Source organism: Hyperoodon ampullatus (assembly GCF_949752795.1).
Source record: "Hyperoodon ampullatus genome assembly, chromosome: 2".
Classification (NCBI taxonomy): Eukaryota; Metazoa; Chordata; class Mammalia; order Artiodactyla; family Ziphiidae; genus Hyperoodon; species Hyperoodon ampullatus.
Window position 1 is genome coordinate 29,143,618 of NC_136915.1, and position 22,952 is coordinate 29,166,569.

The 22,952-nt window shown below is 37.3% G+C and overlaps 1 protein-coding gene across 1 annotated transcript; it reads left to right on the top strand.

The window, feature by feature from the left end:
• Positions 1–3,394: 3,394 nt before the first annotated feature.
• ZMYM1 (zinc finger MYM-type containing 1) lies at positions 3,395–18,805 on the top strand (the record flags this gene model as incomplete). Its single annotated transcript, XM_079720499.1, has 9 exons — positions 3,395–3,505; positions 4,623–4,695; positions 4,900–5,149; positions 11,361–11,535; positions 11,625–11,837; positions 14,747–14,900; positions 15,787–15,924; positions 16,107–16,144; positions 16,499–18,805. Exons 1-9 carry the CDS (start codon positions 3,410–3,412, stop codon positions 18,803–18,805), a joined length of 3,444 nt encoding a protein of 1,147 aa, XP_079576625.1. The 5' UTR covers positions 3,395–3,409.
• Between the last annotated feature and the right edge of the window lie 4,147 nt (positions 18,806–22,952).

A 22,952-nucleotide genomic window follows, 5' to 3' on the forward strand; every position in this document is an offset into this window, starting at 1 on the left:
TTTTCAACCTACTAACTCAGAATAAAACCACAGACCTGGAGTTACTCCAGTAAGAACTTTAACTTAACCGTATCTGTTTTACTTATCTCCTACCCTCCATAATTATTAGTTGTAAAGCCCTTTTTTTAAAAGAGTATCCTTTTCTCTTGGAGGTGATGTAAGAGGAATCCAGGAGACTTGTCCTCTGCAGCCAAGTTAGGATTGCAGGAAGGGAAAGAGTTCCAAAGGATTTAGAATTGGAGGTGGCAGCTACAAGAAAAATGGAAAATAGACCTCAGTTAAGGAAAAAGAAGAACACAAGGAACCAGTCTGTCCTTGAGAGAAGAGGCCTTGGGGCTGCACAATTGTTACCTGAATACTGGGTTTGCCTCTTGGTGGGCGTCAAGCCAGTAGACACAACCAAGCCAAAGATCTGGAGAAGGAAGGATTTATTTATTATTACTTGCAGCAAATAAGGAGAACACTGGAGATCTTTACCAAAGCAGTATCTCCCCAACAGCAAAATTGGGGACGTTTTAAGCTAAGGGTACATGCCTGTTCGTGAAGGGACTTGAGCAGAGGAGAATTCAGCATATAATTGGGAGAAAGGTTGACAGAGTCCAAGCTTTAGTTGATTGGAGTCTGGAGGCTCAGCATCATCTTTCCATCCTCCACCTGGGTGGGAGCCTTAGTTCCTGCAGAACTGAAACATATATTATTATTCCCTTGAGGAACCAGGACCCTTGCCCCAAGGCTGCACTGTTGTTTCTTGACTGCTCCTCCCTTGTTTCTGCATTCCCTCAAGATCATTAATTACTGAGACCTGTTCAAGGGTAAGCATTGAGGCCAGGCTTAGATCACAAAATGGTTTAGGCCAAAATGGGTTCTCTTACGTCAGGAAAGCCATTCCTGGTTCTCTTTCTCCAGGGACCCCCTGAGCTATCTGCTTACACAATCAAAAGCTCCTGTAGTTCCTCAAAAGTTATAAAATGGAATTCTTTTTTAAGCTTGAATGCACAGCAATCTTTTATATTGATTTTGGATTTTAGCTATTGTTTTGGGGTTTTTTTTTTACAGTTTTTTGTTTGGCTGCATTGGGTCTTCATTGCGCACAGGCTTTCTCTAGTTGCAGTGGGGTCTACTCTTCGTTACGGTGCGTGGGCTTCTCATTGCGGTGGCTTCTCTTTGTTGCGGAGCACCGGCTCTAGGCGCACATGTTTCGGTAGTTGTGGCACACGAGCTCAGTAGTTGTGGCTAGCGCGCTGTAGAACACAGGCTCAGTAGTTGTAGCGCACGGGCTTAGTTGCTCTGCAGCATGTGGTATCTTCCCGGACCAGGGCTCGAACCCATGTCCCCTGCATTGGCAGGCGGATTCTTAACCACTGCGCCACCAGGGAAGTCCTTAGCTGTGGTTTAAAAAGAAAAAAGAAAATTTCAACCCAGTAAATTTGAATATCTAACTGACTTTATTCATGAATCTGGCAGTATCCCATCTAGTAAATAGCAGGGCACTCAAGGAACTGTACAAGATGGAACGTTTTTATAGGCAGAAAGAGGGTGGGACAAGAAAGCTAAAAGAGTGGACTAGTTTAGACAGGGTCACCTTCCCTTAGGGGAAAGCAGGGGGTCTTGGGCAGATTACCTCACTACTGCTGACCAGGAAATTAAACTGATTGGCTTAAAATTCCACTCCTTGGAGAGGCTGAAACTACAGTTCTGTTAGGTATTATCAATAAGTCTTGGCGGGGCTTAGCACAGTTAAGTCCAGCTTGGGCTTGTTGTTTCTTCTTAACACTATTTACCAAAAAGGAATGTGTTGATGGGGGGTAGGCATTAAGTATAATGGGAAAATAGCTTCAAGACATAATTAGAAGGTATATTTGATCTAATTTGGTGTGGGAGAAGAGGCATTTAGGACTGTCCCTAGATTTCTGGCTTGGGAAATTGAGTATATACTATAGTGCCATTTCCCAAGAAAGGGAACATGTGTAAAGCAGGTTTATGTGGATAATATAAGAATATGATTTTAAATCTCCTGGATTTGAGGGACCTGTAGAACATACAAGTGGAGATATTTAATAGGCAATTGGGTATATGGGCTAGAGCTCAGGTATGTAGGGGAAAAATAGCCTATAGATGATAGTTGAATCCCAGGTTGTGCTCATAGAGCAAGCAAGAAGAGTCCTGAGGAATTGTGCTTTGGAGGAACACAGATATTCAGAAGCAGGTGAAATAAATGTTTGAGAAAAAGACTGGCAAAGAGGTAGGAGAAGAAATAGGTCTTGGAGTCTTAAGAGTCAAGGAAGGAGAGGGACTTCCCTGGTGGTCCATTGGTAAAGAATCCGCCTTCCAATGCACGAGACATGGGTTGGATCCCTGGTTGGGGAACTAAGATCCCACATGCTGCAGGGCAACTAAGCTCATGCACCACAAGTACTGAGCTTGCGTGCCTCAGGGAGAGAGCCCACGTGCCACGAACTACAGAGCCCATGTGCTCTGGAGCCTGTGTGCCACAACAAAGAGCCCACACCGCAATGAAAGATACTGCAGCCTCAACAAAGACCCATGCATGCCACAACTAAGACCCAACGCAGCCAAACAAATAAAGAAAATAAATAAAAGAAATCCTTTGTCTTTAAAAAAAAAAAAAGTCAAGGAAGGAGAGAATTTCAAAGGCAAGTGAAGGAACAGTCAGAGGGAGGGCAGTAGCTTTAGAAATTTTTGAATGTATTTAAATGATTCTATGAGAGAAACCAATAAGGAGGGGAAGAGGAGACCTGAGGGAATAGAAATAGAGACTAGTCTCTATGCAAGAAAAAAGCATAAAGGTTTATCTACTGGAGAAGTGTAGAAAGCAAAGCTATATTGGGGAGTAATGGATGAGGGAAGGAAGCTAGCGTTGTGAAAGAATGTTTTGTGCTTCCAGAAAATTACTATATTTGAAGGGACTAACGTTTAAAAATCAGATTCTTGAGACTTCCCTGGTGGTGCAGTGGTTAAGAATCCACCTGCCAATGCAGGGGACACAGGTTCAATCCCTGGTCCAGAAAGATACCACATGCTACAGAGCCAACTAAGCCTGTGCGCCACAACTACTGGGCCTGCTCTCTAGAGCCCTCAAGCCACAACTGCTGAGCCCGCGCACCACAACTACTGAAGCCCGCACGCCTAGAGCCCATGATACGCAACAAGAGAAGCCACCGCAACGAGCAGCCCGCACACCACTAAAAAGAGTAGCCCCCGTTAGCCGCAACTAGAGAGAAAGCCTGCGTGCAGCAACAAAGACCCAACGCAGCCAAAATAAATAAATAAATAAAATAAAAATCAGACTCTTTATCAGTTCGTATTTATTTTAGGAATCTGGATACTGTTCTCCAAGAAAAAAACCATTAGTTTGAAACTGGAGGATTTCTTTGCATCAGATAGTAAGATGAAAGAATCAACAACAGATGGTGAGTGTGACAAGGCAGTGGCACCACAACTGAAGAGGCTAGATGAAATTAAGGCAGAACCTGACAATGCCCAGGTAAATATTTTACCTTATTTTCTATTTTCTAGAGTAGCATTTAATTATAAATTTTAGTTATGCAGATGCTGCTTTATCAGTTGAAAATCTTAATTCCCTCCCCAAAGCAGTTGACCAAATAATAACAGGGTGTGCAGTAAGTGCTGTAGTGAGCATATGCAAGAATATGAGAGATGGTTGGACTGTTTGGAAATGGGTTTGGGGATTGATAAAAGGATTGCTTAGGGTATTATGGGCCTAACTGAGGTTAACACATTTTTGTTTTCATTTTTCTTAACTTGAAACAATACAAGTAACTAGTTATATGTTTTATGCTGCTGTCTCTATTAAGTATTAGAATTATTTAGTACATTTTAAATTCTTAGAATTTTTTTTATTTTTTGTTTATCCAAATTAGTTTCATATTTATCCTTAAACTTTTTTAGACATGTCAAATGCTAAAGAACATATAAAGGAAAAACTGAATCAAGCTGTGAGTGTTTTGTAAGTAGGGCCAAATTTCCTTAGAATGTTTATATATGAACCAGCTGAAATTTATAGTGAAATGAAAAGTAATTTCATTTTTAATTAATTTCTAGTATTCTGTTTAGAAATAGCTAAAGTAAATCAATACCAAGTAAGAGTATGACTCCCATTGAGTTGGTGACAGTGGGAATGTTGTCCATCTAGGAAGTACCCGTTGCTCCTTCAGCCCGTGGACATTCAAAGACATAGATCAAGTTTAGGTAGATTGCCTGCTGCTCTGAAAAAAATCCTCCTTAGTAAGACTCATTCAGCCTAACCTAACAATTTTGTGTTTAAGGACTTTATGAAGACAATTAGCTATTAGTGATCAGAACAAGAAGGGAAAATAGGTATCATTATTGAGTATGTCTACTCTCTTTTTGTAGTAGCTGGTGAGGGACTGTGTTAACAAAAATTTATAAAGTCATATCTAGGTACAGTAGAAAATATTGTAGTAATTGATGGGTGTTATCAGTCAAAGGTCACCAAAAGGGTAGTGCTTACTTATGTGCCATGGTTCAATTCAATTATGCAATTCACTGAACAGACTTGAGCATAATATATCATTTTCTGTTGATTGGTCATTTTCATTATTTTTTCAACTCTTTTTTAGGAGTATTGTCCAGCCCAACAGCCCAAAACTCAGGAGAATGACCTGAAAATAAACACTACGTTTTCAGACAATGGTAATAGAATTACTTAAGTTAATCATATTTATTCTGACCAATGTGATAGCCAGTTTATTCTACTTTTTTAGAACGCCTTTGAATAGTGCATTGATTGTTTTGGGTTTCAAGTCCAAGAGAAGTAACCTCTATAAGATAATGGAAGAATGCATACTTAATTTTATGTAAATACTAATTTTTTTCTTTCCTGTTTTGTGTTTATAGCTTCTCAGATGACTACAGGCATTCAGCTTTCTCTGGCATCATCTGGCATGAATAAGATGCTTCCCTCAGTTTCAACCACAGCTATTCAGGTTTCCTGTTCTGGCTGTAAAAAAATCCTTCAAAAGGGGCAAACTGCTTATCAGAGGAAAGGGTCTACTCAGCTTTTCTGCTCCACACTGTGCATCACTGAATACATTTCATCTCTCAATTCACCAGCTCTTCCGAAGAGAACTTGTTCAAACTGCTCAAAGTATGTAATTTTAAATTATGGCCTCTTTTACTTCCCTACATAGATCTTGATCAGAATCTTGGTTGTAATTTTCTGCGTGTTTTTGTTTGTTTGTTTTTTGTTTTTTGTTTTTTTTCTGAAGAAGTAATCACCTTGGTTTAGGTAAAAGAAGCTACTTCTGCTTTTAGTTCCTCTAATAGATTCTTCAGAAATAGTTTTGTTTTTTTATCAAGAGATTGCCAGAAATTAAAATGATAGGAGCTGTGTTTCTCTTCACCTTTAAATAATGACTTCTGAAACTTATTTTCCTATTCTCTTCATTTGAAATTCTCTGTGGGGTTATTGCGTGCCCATTATATTTTATCATTTAACTGTATAGTGAGCAACCTACTAAAAATTTAATCATATAACAGTTATTTTTTTGACCTTCCAAGGTGTAAAGTTATATAATGTTTCTCTTGTAATGGCAAGTGAAGTAGTTTAATTCTTTTGAAAAATTGAATAGCCTTAGGTAAACATAGATGTATGTATGTAATCTTTTTACGTTTTCTGTGAACTATTATTGGGATCTTTTTTGCTAACTTTTTTTTACATATGTAAAGCAATTTCGATGAGAAGAAAGGAAGTAGTAGTGATTTCATAATGTCCAGAACTTTGAACACTACACTAAGATGTCTAAAGGATCAGTGCTTTGGGAGTCCCATAGTATTATAATTCTGGTTTGTTAGTACTCATTAAATGCTAGTGTAAAGTTTTAAATGTCTTTGTTCCAGAACAAGAAAATGCATAGGCTACCAATTTTGCCAGTAAATATAAATTCCTTTCGAATAATATCTTGTTTTGGAATCAGATTGCCACAATTTGAATCTTGCTTCCTCAATTTACATTTTGCTACTCTATGTGATCCCTGAGCAACTATATCAGCATCATCATTTGGGAGCTTGTTAAAAATGCAGAATCTCAGGTGTCACCCAGGCCTATTGAATCAGAACTACATTTATCCCCAAATGATTCATATACGTGCTAAAGTTCAAAAAGCATGGAGAACTTCTTTTTTAGTATTCCCATCTATTTTGTTAAATGTACGTAAGAATTTTGATCATTAAATAATATATTTAAGTGATCAGAACAATATTTGCATGTAATAAGAACCCAGTAAATGTTGGCTATCGCTGTTATTCTCTTAACAAACTCACATACCCTTTATATTGGTTGCTTCAGCTCCTTATTTGGCTGCTGCTTCAGGAGTTAACCCTTGCTTCAAGCCTTCCTCCCCAGAACTCTACTTACCTTTCTTTTGTGCTTTGTAAACCCTTTAACACTATACTTTGTCCTTTTTCTTTTTTGCCGTGGGCTGTATGGCACTCTCTTCAGCATGCTTTCTTTCTCTGCAGAATCATAAAACTGGAAGGGACCTTAGAGATCATCCAGTCCAAATATTTTCTTTTGGTTTTGAGGAAACTGAGGCTCTGAGAAGTTAAAAGTATCATGTTGCTGTGTTTGGAGTTTACCCATTATACATCTTCAGCGGAGCTCCCAGACAGATTGAAAAGGCTGAAGCAGGAAAGATTTAGTGTGTAAGTTATTCTCTAAGGCAAAGAAATCCAATATGAACGAAACATGGAATAAGTTTTACTTCCTTTGGAATAAAAATGTTTTGATAGAAAATACTATTTTATAGGTTGGTGAAAAGGTGGTACAGTGATGTGTAGGCTGCGAGAGGCTGTCCATTGTTCAGAGTAACCTTTACTGTTTTCAGAACTTTTTACTGTATATTCATTAGCCTCTTGTATTAGTTATGTAGTTCTCAAGATTTTAGCTAATTATCAGTTGAGGTTTTTGATGAGGTTTTTTTTTTAATAGCAGTGATTTTAAATCTGTTCTGAGTTGCTATAGGTTTTTTAAAATTGAAGTATAGTTGATTTACAATGTTGTGTTAGAGTCAATGTAGTTTTTATTCTGTTTCATGAACCAAATGAAAGATAACTTTGCAAATGACATTTTAAATCTTGTTAGAAAGATAAGACTCTTCTTTTGAGAGCTATGTATTTAAGTGTATTTCTGTACTTCTGTATCCCAATTGAAGCTAACCAGAGATCCTGAAAGAAATTAGTGGAGTTTAAAATAGGCCCATGCACTAATGATGTAACACTTATTTGTAGGAAAGTTGTTCAGACCTATGCTCAGCCTTTGGTTAAGCTAATTTTAGGCACTTTTAACAAAATTCATTTTTGATTTTTTTTTCTTTAAATAAGGCCTTAGTAGATTAGAAGCTAGCAATCTAGTATGCTATTAGCAGTAAAAGCCAATGAGCATTTTCAGACTTCAGTGCTTCTGCCAGTGCTATTTCTTCTGCCTTCCTTCCCATCTGGCTAATTTCTTGCTGTCTTAAAGGTCTGCCTCAAATATCTGTACCCTTTGTCTATTCCCATACCATTCCTTCCTCTTATTCCCCCCAGCCACCCAGATAATTGTTCCATGGTCTGTGTTTCCATAGTGTTCATAACTCCCAAAACATTGATTGTAAAATTAATGTTATTAAAGAATTGATAATGCTGCAGTTAGACTATGAACCTCTTGACATTAGGGACCAGATTATACTCATTTGTATGTCCCCAAGGCCTAAATACTGCTTGGCACACAGTGAATCCTAGAAAAAATTTTGTCACAACTCGGATACTGCATGTAGAGCTACATCTTAAGCCAGTAAAATGACTGGTGTTGTGATAATGAAAATTAACCTGTTATTTTGGTGCTGTTTAAGGAGGCAGAAAGATTATAGTACAGATAGTCCCTAACATACAATTGTTCTACATAATGATTTTTTGACTTTACAGTGGTGCTAAAGCGATACACATTCAGTAGAAACCTACTTCGAATTTTGAATTTTGTTCTTTAGCTGGGCTAGTATGATAGTATGCAGTATGATATTCTCATGATGCCGGGCAGCAGCAGTGAGCCCCAGCTCCCAGTCAGCCACGTGATCACAAGGGTAAACAACCCATACACTTAAAATCATTCTGTACAACCATTCTGTTTTTCATGTTGAGTACCATATTCAACAAACCATGCAATATGTTCATCACTTTATTATAAAATAGGCTTTGTGTTAGATGATTTTACCCAAATGTAAGCTAAGGTAAGTGTTCTGAGCACCTTTAAGGTAGACTAGGCTAAGCTATGGTGTTCTGTAGGTTAGGTGTATTAAATGCGTCTTTGACTTATGATATTTTCAATTTAAGATGGGTTTATCTGGACATAACCCCATTGTAAGTCAAGGAAGATTTGTACACTAAAAATTTGTAAATATTGAGGTTTAAAATACGGTTGATTTCAGGAGTATTTCATCTGGAAAACTATTATCCTGAAAGATTGATATTCTGAGGGATCTAGGTAGCCAGATATCTTGGTATTTCCTGTAGTAGCAGTTCTCACATTTTCTGGTTTCTGGACCCCTTTACAATCTTAAAAATTTTTGAAGACCCAAAGAGCTTTAGTTTATGTAGCTTACATCTACCTATACATATATTGTGTTAGAAATTAAAACTGAGGGGGCTTCCCTGGTGGCGCAGTGGTTGAGAGTCCGCCTGCCGATGCAGGAGACATGGGTTCGTGCCCCGGTCCGGGAAGATCCCACATGCCGCGGAGCGGCTAGGCCCGTGAGCCATGGCCGCTGAGCCTGTGCGTCCGGAGCATGTGCTCTGCAACGGGAGAAGCCACAACAGTGAGAGGCCCGCGTACCGCAAAAAAAAAAAAAAAAAACTGAGGAATTTTTAACTATTAACTCATTTAAAAGTAATATACTCTGCATGTTGACCTAAATTTTTTTTTTGAATAATAGCGTTTTTTAACATTTAGGAGAAATTTTAAGAAAAATTTAGTGAGCACTGTTATATTAGTTTTGCAAACTGCTTTACTGTCTGGCCAGGTTCTCATATCTGCTTCTGCATTCACTTGGTTATAAAATGTTGTTTTGGTTGAAGTCTGAAGAAAAGCTGACCTTACAAATAAGTATTTGGAAAAGGGAGGAGTGTTTTAATAGCATTTCATATAATTGTGGGTGTTCTTTGATACTACAGTTTCCTTAAAGGATACTACAGTTTCTTAAAGGTTAGTTACAATGTGGAATCTGAAGCCATATCAATGAATTTTTTTTACCGTCACGTTAAAATTTATTGGTCTATTTGTACTTTGAATGGTTCTTTTACCCACAGCTGATTTTTGCTTCATGCTATCATCATTTGGAAAATATTGATTCCCTGAGGTATGCAGATCTAAATGTTGTCATGTTTCATTATGCATTATTTTAAAAATCACATTTTTTTAAAACCAAATCACTAATCTCACTAAGAAAGTCTACATATTAGGAAGCTATCAAGCTGGAGGTTTTCCAAAATTCTAATTTTCAGTGAAAGCTCATATTTTATCATTGGCAATAACTACTGCCAGTTGTTTTCCTTGAGGTAACAGTCTTACTTTATTCATTTTTGAGAAAATATCTGCCAGATACCTACTTCTGGTTAATAGTTTCCCTGATAGTCATTCTTTGAAGTAAATAGGTATTCCATGAAAAAAGTAGCTAACTCATTTATTTGTTTGTTTGTTTGTTTATTTATGGCTGCGTTGGGTCTTTGTTGCTGTGCGTGGGCTTTCTCTAGTTGTGGCGAGCGGGGGCCACTCGGGGGCTTCTCGTTGCGGTGGCTTCTCTTGTTGCGGAGCACAGGCCCTAGGCACTTGGGCTTCAGTAGCTGTGGCATGTAGGTTCTGGAGCACAGGCTCAGTAGTTGTGGCGCACGCACTTAGTTGCTCCGCAGCATGTGGGATCTTCCCGGACCAGGGCTCGAACCCATGTCCCCTATACTGGCAGTCAGATTCTTAACCACTATGCCACCAGGGAGGTCCCCTAACTCAGGTTTTAACTCTTAACATTCCTACATGAGATTTTCCTTGAAACAACCATCATACTTTGGTGTGCAGGAGAAATAATTTATGCCTACGTCCCATTTCATCTCACAGAATATTAAAAAGATGTACTGAAGGATTGAGTTTTAATAAAGTAAATAACTTAAAACAAATTCATCGTTGTGAATAGCGCAAATACTGGTACCTTTTGGTGTCACTGCCTTGATTTATGCTAAATAAGGCTCTGGCAGTTTTACCCACCATCGCTTTTTTTTTTCCTCCCGATTTATTGAGGTGAAATTCATATAACAAAAACCATTTCAGTACCATTTAGTACATTCACAGTATTGTACACCTACCACCTCTATCTAGTTCCAAAACATTTCTATCATCCCAAAGTAAAATGCCTTATCTATTAAGGAGCTTCTCCCCATTCCCCTATCTTCACTCCCCTCAACCCCTGGCAACAACCAGTCTGCATTCTATCTATGGATTTATCTATTACGAATATTTTATATAAACGGAATCACAACATGTGACCTTTTATGTCTGGCTTCTTTCCCTTAGCATAGTGTTTTCAAGATTCATTCATGTTGTGGCATGTGTATCAGTACTTCATTCTTTTTTTTTTATAGCCGAATAATATACCACAATTTGTTTATCCATTCATTTGTTGATGGACATTTAGGCTGTTGCTATCTGTTGTAACTGTTAGGAACCCTTGTGTATATGTACTTTTTTGAGTACTTTTTTTTAGTTCTTTGGGGTATATACCTAGGAGTGGAATTGTAGGGGCCCACCGTTGCTTTTGCACCATCCGTTCAAATGTCAACCCAGTGAAAAAAGCAAATAACATGTTAATATTATGAAAATAGTTTTGATCCTGTGTACCTCCTGAAAGTATCTGGAGAATCCCCAGGAATTTGTAGACCAAACTTCTAAATCCTCTGTCTTGTAGATTCCAAAGTTTGTCAGGTATGAATATGTGATTTCTCATCATCATTCTGTAATCACTAGCACCAACTAATACAGGCAAGGTAATCCTCAAACTGTACTATCAGATGTGTTTATAATCCTTAACGTTATAGATGAAGAAATTAACATTTAGGTAATATAAATGACTTAATCACTGTTACTTAATGTAAGTGATAGAACTAGATACCAAATTCAGGTTTTCTTATTTCAAGGCTGATGTTCCTACTATTTCACAGTTCTTCAGGTAAACGAAACAACAGGGGAGAGGGTTATTTAAGGGAGTGATTTAACTTATGAAAAGAAAGAAATAATTGTGGTAAAAGAGTTTAATGGTGCCCTTGTTATTTATTTTTAGAGACATTTTAAATCTAAAGGATGTGATCAGTATCCAGCTGGAAGATACCACCACTAGCAAAACTTTTTGCAGCCAATCTTGTCTTTCATCATATGAAGAAAAAAGAAAACCATTTGATACCATATGTACTAATAGCATTCCAGCCAAGTGCAGCATGTGTCAGAAGACTACTGTTGTAAGTTGCAATATTTCTTAACCTTGAGGGACTCTGATTATTCTGCTTAAATATCAGAGTTTTTACTAAGTCTTTTTTTTAAATCCTAGATTCAGTATGAAGTAAAATACCAGAACATGAAACGTAGTCTTTGCAGTAATGCCTGTTTTTCAAAGTTTCACTCTGCTAACAACCTCATCATGAACTGTTGTGAGAACTGTGGAGCTTACTGTTCCACTAGCTCTAGTCTGTTCCATATACTTCACATGGAAGCACAGTCTCATTACTTTAATAGTTCAAAGAGTATTACAGCATATAAGCAGGTATGAATAAAGGTCTGTTGCATAAAGTGAGGACCACTCCATTTGAATTTGATTGCGTAAGACTCAAATGAAAAATGGAAGATTGAATTCCTTCCATTAGTTGGCTTGTGAATGTTTCCACTTTAGGAAACTGGCGGTATAGATTTTAGTACCATTGGGAATATTTTTCATTGGCAAGATGATGAAGAAGATGATATAAAAAACTTCCGACAGTTGTTTTTCACATAACAATTCATGATAAATGCTGCATGGAGATTTTCCTAAAGAACCTCAGGGTGATCATCTTGTCTTGAAGAAAAGGCAATCAGAGGGAAGCTTATTTATAAGTTAGATAACAAACATAACAATAGTCTATTGGTCAGTAGGACTCAACCACAGAAATGTTTTTTATTTTTAATTCCATGTATTCTTACACCTAAGCAAGGTTAAGATGAATCAAGAATGTCACACGCTTTTTTCTGAATCAGGAGTCCTAGTAGGCAATAAACCAATGAGAAATAATCCCCTATTTCTGATAGGAGAGCCTTGGATGGGTGGCTCTGAGAGCAGAGAAGCTGGCCCTGCTTTGCAGGACTAAGTGAGCTGAACACAATAGTGGTCTGAGCTCCTTTCATGAGGTGCACTGTCGCATGTCTTGCTCGTTCAGGTGATGCTTTGAGACCCAATTGTACCCCTATAAATTCTTCCTTAAAAACAAGCAACTGGGGCTTCCCTGGTGGCGCAGTGGTAGAGAGTCCGCCTGCCGATGCAGGGGACGCGGGTTCGTGCCCCAGTCCAGAAAGATCCCACATGTCGCGGAGCGGCTGGGCCCGTGAGCCATGGCCACTGAGCCTGCGCGTCCGGAGCCTGTGCTTTGCAACGGGAGAGGCCACAACAGTGAGAGGCCCGCGTACCGCAAAAAAAAAAAAAAAAAAAAAACAAGCAAGTGAAGATGGGAGTCTTGACAAGCCACAGTTCAAATAGGTCATTTGTGAGCCACAGCTTTTCAATGACAGAATGCCCACACCATGAGAGTACCCTGCTTGGGACCAGAAATGGGAGAATAGAGAGCATAGAACCCTTTGTCTGAAAGCAGTTAATGCCGTTCCTTTTCTTTCTTTACCCCTCACACTCAATAAATAGACCTTCTCCTGTTTTTAAGAGCCTGTATTTGAGTACTCAGTTATTCAGCATATGTGATGGGGCATGGCTTATTTGGCTAGATGAGTTAAGAAGCACCACCTAACACTATGCCCTGCTGCATTTAAGATATTGTGTGATTGTGATAATGTAGAAAATCCACATTGTTAGTGAACTATAATCAAGAATTAGATTCCCCGGTGGTCCAGTGGTTGGGACTCTGCACTTTTACTGACAAGGGCCTGGGTTCAGTCCCTGGTCAGGGAACTAGGATCCTGCAAGCTGCACAGCGTGGCCAAAAAAAAAAAAAAAAATTAGTAAAGCACTCAAACCTATGAATCCAAAACTGCAAAAATGGGGTGGCTTTTTATTTTAAAAAGTTGATTGGTATAATTGTAATTATTTTGGCCACATCTTTTTTAAAATTATTTATTTATTTATTTATTGCGTTGGGTCTTCATTGCCACGTGTGGGCTTTCTCTAGTTACAGCGAGCGGGGGCTACTCACTGCATGTTGTGATGTGCGGGCTTCTCATCGTGGTGGCTTCTCTTGTTGCAGAGCATGGGCTCTAGGCATGTGGGCTTCAGTAGTTGCGGCACGCGGGCTCAGTACTTGTGGCGTGTGGGCTTAGTTGCTCTGCGGCATGTGGGATCTTCCCAAACCAGGGCTCGAACTGTGTCCCCTGCATTTGGCAGGCGGATTCTTAACCACTGCACCACCAGGGAAGCCCCCAAAATTCTTATAAGTATAAATTTCTGGGTCAGCATACAGGGATACTTTAAATATTGATAGATATTAATGTTTTGTGAATCTTCTCAACCACTGTGCCACCAGGGAAGTCCCTGGCCACATCTTCTTACTAGAGTACATTAGTTAAGTATTAGCTTTCCCACATGAGTAATAAATTAGTTATAAATTATACCACTATTGTTGGTTAATGTAAATATTGGTGAGTTGTTATATTTCGTAAAATATGAAAATTCCTACTAATAAGGGACAAAAATAGTAATTTTCAAAATTACACTCTACTTTTTGTTTCATTGTTCCTTTGCCAATATCCCATTCTTTCACAGAAAAAGAAAATCTGTGTAAGATATTTTCATTTGTCTTTGCACTTTGTACCCCTAAAAGCTGTTCCATTTCATCATTGTCATTAGTGTTAACTTAGTATTAAGTTCAGGAATGATGGCTCCTGTTTCACCAGAAAGAGTAGCTGGTGAACCTCCCCATTTTCTATCCTTTTCCTTTGCAACCTTACTGCTTACAGAATGCACTACGTTCTGTACCTCTTACTGCTTGTGTGCTGCTTTCTTACAACATGCTTGAATTTTCACCATGAAGTTAGGCTAGAAAAACAGTGTTTCCCACAGCATCTTGTAATGTGTGTTAGGCACCCTTTTCTGGCTCCTCCTTAGCACCAGTAAAAGGCTTTCCTTAGTTGATGCCCAAGTTCGCATTAAAGACAGATCTGTAATTATAAGACTTTTGTTCATTTGTCCAGTTGGCTTTAGTTGCCTGGGATGATGAACATCTTTTATGACCACTTTCTTCATTGCTTGCATATGTATTGTTACAGCTATTAATATACCTGACAAATAATACAAATAGTTACCTACTAGATTGATCGGTTTCCTTCATTTTAGTCATTACAATCTGTAAGTGCCTTTTTTCTGGTTTTTATGAAAGTGCAAAAATATGACTTCATTGTTATTATAATATTTCAACTAAGCAGTGGTTGTGAGCATATGTCATATACCAGGAATATGAATATTATTTTACTCTCTAACAGAAACCAGCCAAAACACTTACCTCTGTTCTTTGCAAATCATTGAAACCCTCAGACGAAATGATTGAGACTACCAATGACTCGGGGAAGACAGAGCTTTTCTGCTCTGTTCATTGTTTCTCTGCTTACAGTAAAGCTAAGATGGAATCTTCTACAGGTACTATTTTTTTAGCAGTTACCAGAGATTTAGTAACTGTTGAAGAATATTACTGCTTTCCTTTAATTTATAACCTTGATTCATTTCTAACTTAAACTGACTTAAAAGTCAAAACAATCTAAAACTTGTTTCAAAGAACTGTTTCCGGTATTTTTGCATAAAAGGAAGGCTATTTCATCACCAGAGATTTAATATTTATTTGTAAAGATTGCCATATTAGAATATAGAATCTTCTAGTTAGCCCTGCTTTGTAAAAACAAGGCTATTAGTTACATTTTTCACATGGAGTAGAGCTAGTCGGAAATACTTTGATGTTCACTGATAGAAAGGGACAGAGAATCCAGAGCCAGCTGTGTATTCTATCAAAGAGCCTCATATAGGACCAGTGGTGCTAATTTCATAGATGGTGGAATGAATGATTCCCCTGGGGCTTGTGCATCATGCAGACTGGCTTATTATAGAAATCTCTTTAATACTAGCTTAGACACCAACTCAGCTCCATTCATATTGAGTTTATGAATCCTGGAATGGTTAGAAATGATACCCATTAGGAGATTCTGTAGCAATGTTCTTCATGGGTAATTTCACAGTAAAGATTTGCTTGACAGTTCAAGCAAATAGTATGAAAGGACTGATAAACTGCGTGCAAAGGTAAAAGATATAAAATGATGGGAAATGTAAATTATCCATTTAATGTTGATATTAATCTTATCCTAAAGAACCTGGATATTCCTAAGCCCTAATAAAAATTACTCCAATACCCACTAATACTTAAAGCAATTATTGATAGATATTTGCGTTATTCATTGAAACACTTGTAATTAAACAGTGCTTTCTGATTGATTGATTCTGCCTGGTTTATGAGATATCTTTTAATTTTTATCAGTAAATGTTTCCATGGTGCATGATGCTTCAACAGATCTCCTTTCTCCAAAGAAAGATACAACTCCAGTTATAAGCAATATAGTGTCATTGGCAGATACTCGTGAAGCCCTGCCTGTCATGAACTCTGATGTATTACAAGGTAAAAATTGATGATGTGACGTTGTTTGACATATACACTGTTTTGCCATACTTGATTAGAATATAGAATCTGTCTTTAAGTTTTCTTTTGGTTGCCTAATATGAAATAAGCAATTATATAGTTAATGATGCTATTTTATAGATTATGGTATAAGATCTACAATTTATGCTTTATTTTAACAGGTACAGTTTCTTCAGTAACAGCAAATGTCGTTGAGGATGTAAGTTTTATTCTTAATTGTTTTTGCTACTGTCTTTTTTAAGCTTTATATTTTTAAACATATTGTGCACGTGTGTATTTGAGCATATTCATTCCTGATTTGACCATAGAGCTCAAAAATGTAGAGCAATAAACACCTTTTGTTATTCACGTTCAGTTTCCCAAATCTCAAGTTTGACTTGAAATTATTAATAAGAATACTAAGTTATAAATAATTGTTAATGTTTCCCCCTAGTGGAGCTCATACTGTAACTCACCCATTGATTTTTTTGTTATTAGAATGGATATGTTCGATATTTTAATTGATTATTTGAAAACTGTTCAAAAAAATGTTATTTTGTCATTTTCTCCCAAGATTTCTAAGACTTCACCCAGTGAATCAAGTAATGGTGTTGTTAATAGTAATGTGGAACAGCCAAGCCTTTCACCATCTTCATCAGTACTCAGTCAGCATACAACTGGCTCCAGTATAGAAGTACAAAAAGATCATGTGTCAAACCAAGATGCTACAAACAGTATGAAATCCATGAAAATAAGCGATGGACTACGTCACCCAAAATTTACATCCAGAGTACAAAAAGTTAAAGGTAAATCACGAAGTATTAAAAAATCTTGGTGTTCAAATTTTCAGCAATTAGAAAACAGTATTAAAAAGGATGTGATATTCTGTTATTCGTGTCAGTTGTTCTGCCAAAAAAAATTTAGCTATGGAGGAGAGTCATTTGCAGCCCAAGGAACTTCCAATTGGAAAAAAACTCTGGAAAAATTCAGAAAGCATGAAAAAAGTGAAATGCATTCAAAGTCATTGCAATTTTGGAGGGAATACCAGTTTTGTGATGAAGCCGTTAATGACAGTTTATCTAATCATTCAAAACAGATTGAGGGAAATAAAAAGTACCTAAAGCTTATAATTGAAAATATTTTATTTCTTGGAAAGCAGTGTTTACTCTTAAGAGAAAATGACCAGTCTGTTTCATCTGTGAATAAAGGCAATTTTTTAGAATTCTTAGAAATCCGAGCAAAAGATAAAGGAGAAGAAATATTTCGACTTACAAATTCACAAGTTGACTTCTACAATAGTACACAAGTTCAAAATGATATTATTGAAATAATAAAGACTGAAATGTTACAAGATATTGTAAATGAGATCAATGTCTCCTCAGCTTTTTCAATAATATGTGATGAAACAACTGATAGTGCCACTAAAGGACAATTCTCAATTTGTGTAAGATACCCACAGAAAACATCAAAGGCTATATTAATTAAAGAAAGATTTTTGGGTTTCATAGATGTTGAAGAGATGACTGGGACCAACTTACACAGGAGTATTAAAACTTACCTGCAGCAAATTGGAGTTGATTTGGATAAAATACGAGGCCAGGCCTATGATAGCACCAGTAACTGGAGGGGAAAATTCAATAAAATTGCAGCAGAATTCAAGAAGGAAGAGCCAAGAGCTTTATACCTGCATTGTTACGCACATTTTTTGGATTTAGCAGTGATTAGGTTTTGCAAAGAAGTAAAAGAGCTCCGAAGTGCTCTAAATACTCTCAGTTCCTTGTTCAACACTATTCATGGGGAAATGTCTGTAAATTTTCAAAACATTTATAAGCTAAGTCAAAACAAAACATGCAAGAAACATACATCACAATCATGTTGGACAGTCCATGATCGTACGTTACTATCTGTGATTGAGGGTCTTCCAGAGGTTATTGAAACACTGGAAGTTCTATCAAGCCATTCTTCAAACACAAGTTTAGCTGATGAATTGAGTGATTTGTTGGCATTGGTTTCCAAATTTGAATTTATCTTTTGTTTGAAATTTCTTTATCGAGTACTAAGTGTTACAGGAATTCTTTCCAAGGAGCTTCAAAGTGAAACCATAGACATTTTTTCTTTGTCTTCAAAAATAGAAGCAATTTTGGAATGTTTATCATCTGAAAGAAATGATACTTATTTCAAAACTATCTGGGATGGAGCAGAGGAAGTATGTCAAAAAATAACCTGTAAAGGTTTTGAAGTTGAAAGGCCTTCATTTCAGAAAAGAAGAAAAATTCAGAAAACAATAGATCCTAGCAATTCAGACAATATGTTTTTTCCTACCTCAACAGAAGAGCAATATAAAATTAATATTTATTACCAAGGCTTGGATACTATATTACAGAATTTAAAATTGTGTTTTTCAGAGTTTGATTATTGTAAAATGAAGCAGATTTCAGAACTGTTACTTAAATGGAATGAACCGTTAAATGAAGCAACAGCTAAAGATGTCCAAGAATTTTATAAACTTGATGCAGACATCATCCCAGAGCTTAGATTTTATCGGCAATATGCAAAGCTCAACTTTGTCCTAGATTATGATTGCATCAGCTTCAGCAATCTTGGCCATTTGTTTATTCAGCATGGTCTTCACAATAATATTCCTTGCATATCAATGCTATTATATATTGCTTTGTCTTGGCCAGTTACTTCAGCAAGTGTTGAAAATTCATTTTCTACACTGTCTCGTCTTAAAACATATTTATGTCATACCAGGGGACAAGAAAGGCTTAGTGGCTTAGCCCTAATGGCTGTTGAGCAGGAATTGGTAAATAAACTGATGGAACCTGAAAGACTCAATGGAACTGTGGAAAAGTTTATCCTACAGGTGAAAGAAATGTAAAACTTGCTAACTTGAATTTACCTGAAAGAATTTTGTATTTCTGTTGGCTATCAGTTTTTATTTCAAATTTTTGTCTTTTAAGAAAAAAAGTTTTTTCATCAGAACATGTAACATTCACTTGGTTCAAAATTCATGACACAGAATGATATACAGTGAAAAGTCTCCTTCCCTTTTTTAGTACCCAGTTTCCCCTCCCAGAAGTATTATCTGTTTTTTAAATATCCTTCTGGAGATACTTAATCATAAATGTACTGTGCAGTGCACATTGTTCTTCAGCTTGCTGTTTTCACTTAACATGATTTTTTGAGATTGTCCCGTATCAGTACATAGAGTTTCTTGATTCTTTTTTTAATAACTGCATAAGATTTAATTGTATGGATGTACCATAATATATTGGAGCAGTCCCTACTGACAAACATTTTCTTTGCAGTCTCTTACTATTGCAAATAATGCTGCATTTAATAACCTTGTACATAGGTCATGTTGCACATTAGTGAGATGCTGTGAGATAAAATTTTAAACTGAAGTTATTAGGTCAGAAGATTTGTACATTTTTATTTTTCATAGATATTGGCAAATTGCTTTCTATAAGGATTGTATCATTTTATACTCCCACCAACAATGTGTGAGAGTTCCTATTTCCTCGAATCTTTATAAAGTATTAACAAACATTTTGATCTTTACCAGTCTGTTAGTTGAATAATATGTTAATCTCTGTGGAGATTAAATCTCAATAGAATTTTTTATTTTCACTTAAGAATAAGGTTGCGTATCTGCTTGAGCCATTTGTATTTCCTTTTCTGTGAAACCTCATATATTAAACATTAAAACTCTAAATATTGCTGTGGTTTTGGTTGACTTTAGCTGGATGACACAATAGGAATTCCTAATCTACTTTATGAAAATATGACTATTTTTCAAATAATTCTGAAAGAACTCTTTCTGTCTTAACACTTTAGAAAAGTTTAGATAACAAGGGAAATGTGTTCCTCAAAGATTTGAAAGAATTCAGTGGTAGATGTATCTGAGGCTGGTTTTCTTTTATAACTTGTAATTTTTCTAGAAAGAGCATCTATTTAATTGAGTCCTTCTTTCAAATGAATTTGCTTAGAGTTGTAGAAAGTATTCTCTAAATTTCTTCTATATACCTATACTTGCTTTCTTCATTGATCTTCTATACACATTTTCTTTCTTGATTAGGCCAAAACTAGTGATTTATTTTATTTAGTTGGTTTCCATACACATTCTTAGGTTTATTTATCAGTCCTACTCTACTTTTTAATTATGGTTTTTTTTTTTTTTTTTTTGCTGTACGCGGGCCTCTCACTGTTGTGGCCTCTCCCGTTGCGGAGCACAGGCTCCGGACGCGCAGGCTCAGCGGCCATGGCTCACGGGCCTAGCCACTCCGCGGCATGTGGGATCTTCCCAGACCGGGGCACGAACCCGTGTCCCCTGCATGGGCAGGCGGACTCTCAACCACTGCGCCACCAGGGAAGCCCTATGGTTGATTTTTAACATAAAAATAAAAGAACATAACAATTAAGATTTAGTCCTATTAAATCCTAACATTTTGCCGTGCTCCAGATTTTTTTTTTAAGAAATAAAATATTATAGATTGGGTTAAAGCTCCCTTGCAAATCTTTTCCTGATAATATTTCTGTTTTTCCCCAGAGGCAATGATTATTTGGTGTGCATCATTCCATGCATATATAATTTTATACTTAATACATAACCTTGTTGCACATGATTGTAAACTTTATATAAAACTTTAAGTTGCATTGTGCTTATCTTTCTGCAATTTGCTTTCTTTCACTCAGTGTTGTTTGAGATTTATATGTGGATTTCTAGTTCATTTATTCTAATTGCTGAATACCATTCCATTATATGAGTATACAAGTTCATCCTTTATTTATTTATTTTGTGTGTGTGCTGAAATTTTTTATTTAACATCTATATTGGAGTATAATTGCTTTACAATGGTGTGTTTCTTTTGTATAACAAAGTAAATCAGCTATACATATACATATATCCCCATATCTCCTCCCTCTTGTGTCTCCCTCCCACCCTCTCTATCCCACCCCTCTAGGGTGGACATCCTTTTTTTAAATGGATATTTTATATGTCTGATTTTGCATTTTTATAATACTCCAATGATCCTTTTTTTTTTCTCCATTTTTTTTTTTTTTTTTTTTTTTTTTTTTTTTTTTTTGCGGTACGCGGGCCTCTCACTGCCGTGGCCTCTCCCGTTGTGGAGCACAGGCTCTGGACGCACAGGCTCAGCGGCCATGGCTCACGGGCCCAGCTGCTCCACGGCATGTGGGATCTTCCCGGACCGGGGCACGAACCTGTGTCCCCTGCATCGGCAGGCGGACTCTCAACCACTGCGCCACCAGGGAAGCCCCAATGATCCTTTTTTTAATGTGGTATGCACATTCAACAAATATTTATTGAGCAAGTACAGTATACCAGGTGCTATTCTAGCTGCTGGAGATCCAGCAGAGAATAAAATAAGGCCTTGACTCCAGTGAAACTTGGCTTTCTAATGTGGAAATCCAAGAAAGATATTAGAAGAGGTTGCTTACCAACTCTTCATGTAGATAGATAGATGATAATACAGAAAAGAATATTTGTATGCTTCAGAGCATAAAAGATGAGACTTTGAGAGCTGTGGCCACCTGAGGCTTTACCCTACCGGCCCACAAGTTGGGAAGGTCTGTTCTAAGGTACTTACTTAGAGGTGGACTTGATGGGCCAAGGCTATGTGCATCTTCCACTTTAATTAGACTTCTCAGTTATACCATTTTTCTACTCCCACCCACAATATCTGTGTCTGTTGTTCCACATCCTTGCCAACATTTAATATTGTCATTTTACTCTTTTTAAAAAATTCATTGATTTCTACTTTAATAGAAGGCAGTTAATCTTTAGTATTCATTGCTTATTGCATACATTTTCATTCTTTTCTGTTTGGTAATGAAAGTGCTTAACACCATGAACTTTCCTCTGAAGTGACATTTGCCTACCATGTGTTCTTCTCATTTTCATTATTTTCTAGCTATTCGCATTTGTGATTTCTATCTTACTGTGGAAGCAAGAGTTAATTTCAAGAGGTTGGGTGGTTCCCCCCCCCACCTTTTTTTTTTTTTTGCGGTACGCGGGCCTCTCACTGTTGTGGCCTCTCCCGTTGCAGAGCACAGGCTCCGGATGCGCAGGCTCAGCGGCCATGGCTCACGGGCCTAGCCGCTCTGCAGCATGTGGGATCCTCCCGGACCGGGGCACGAACCCATGTCCCCTGCATTGGCAGGCGGACTCTCAACCACTGCGCCACCAGGGAAGCCCTTTTTTTTACTTTTTTAATAGTCTACTATAAAGCCAGTAAAATAAGAGCTAGACCTGAAAAATAAAAAAATGATAACTACAGTAATTAAAACAGCTTTCCTGGGAATTCCCTCGTGGTCCAGTGGTTAGCATTCAGCGCTTCCACTGCTGGGTGCCTGGGTTCAGTCCCTGGTCGGGGAACTAAGATCCTGCAAGTGTGGCCACAAAAAAAAAAAAAAAAACAGCTTTCTTTGTTGAATACCTACTATGTAACCTAGTACTTTTCTCAGTGCTTTATGTTATTTCACTTCTCACAACCTATTATTTTATGGAAGAAACTAAGACACAGAGGTTAACGGTCACATAATTAGTAAACAGTGAATCTAGGATTTGTACCCAGGCAGTGTGACTCCATAACTTATGCTTCTAATCACTGTGCTCTACTACCTTTTATATAAACTGTTATCACAGATATTCCTGAACTACCAGAAGTACATTGAAGAATAGAAGATGGCAGAAATAGCAGTGTATTTTTTTAATCTCCCAAATCCCTTCATAAAAGCAAAAACCCATGCATGGCATCTATAGCAAGTCTTGGTGATAAGGTATCCCCACAATCCCAAAATAAAATTAGTGACAAACTCAAAAGCAACTGTAGAACCTGAGTAGTGCCATTTATCTGTATGGAAGGTCATGGATGAAAATCAGTGGGACGTCTGATGGCCTTGAGAATAGATCTCCCAAATCAACAGATTTCCACTGGAAAGCATGGCCGGCCAATTTGAAAACTGCAGCCAAAAAGTGAAGGTTCCTGGAGATGCCAATTTGC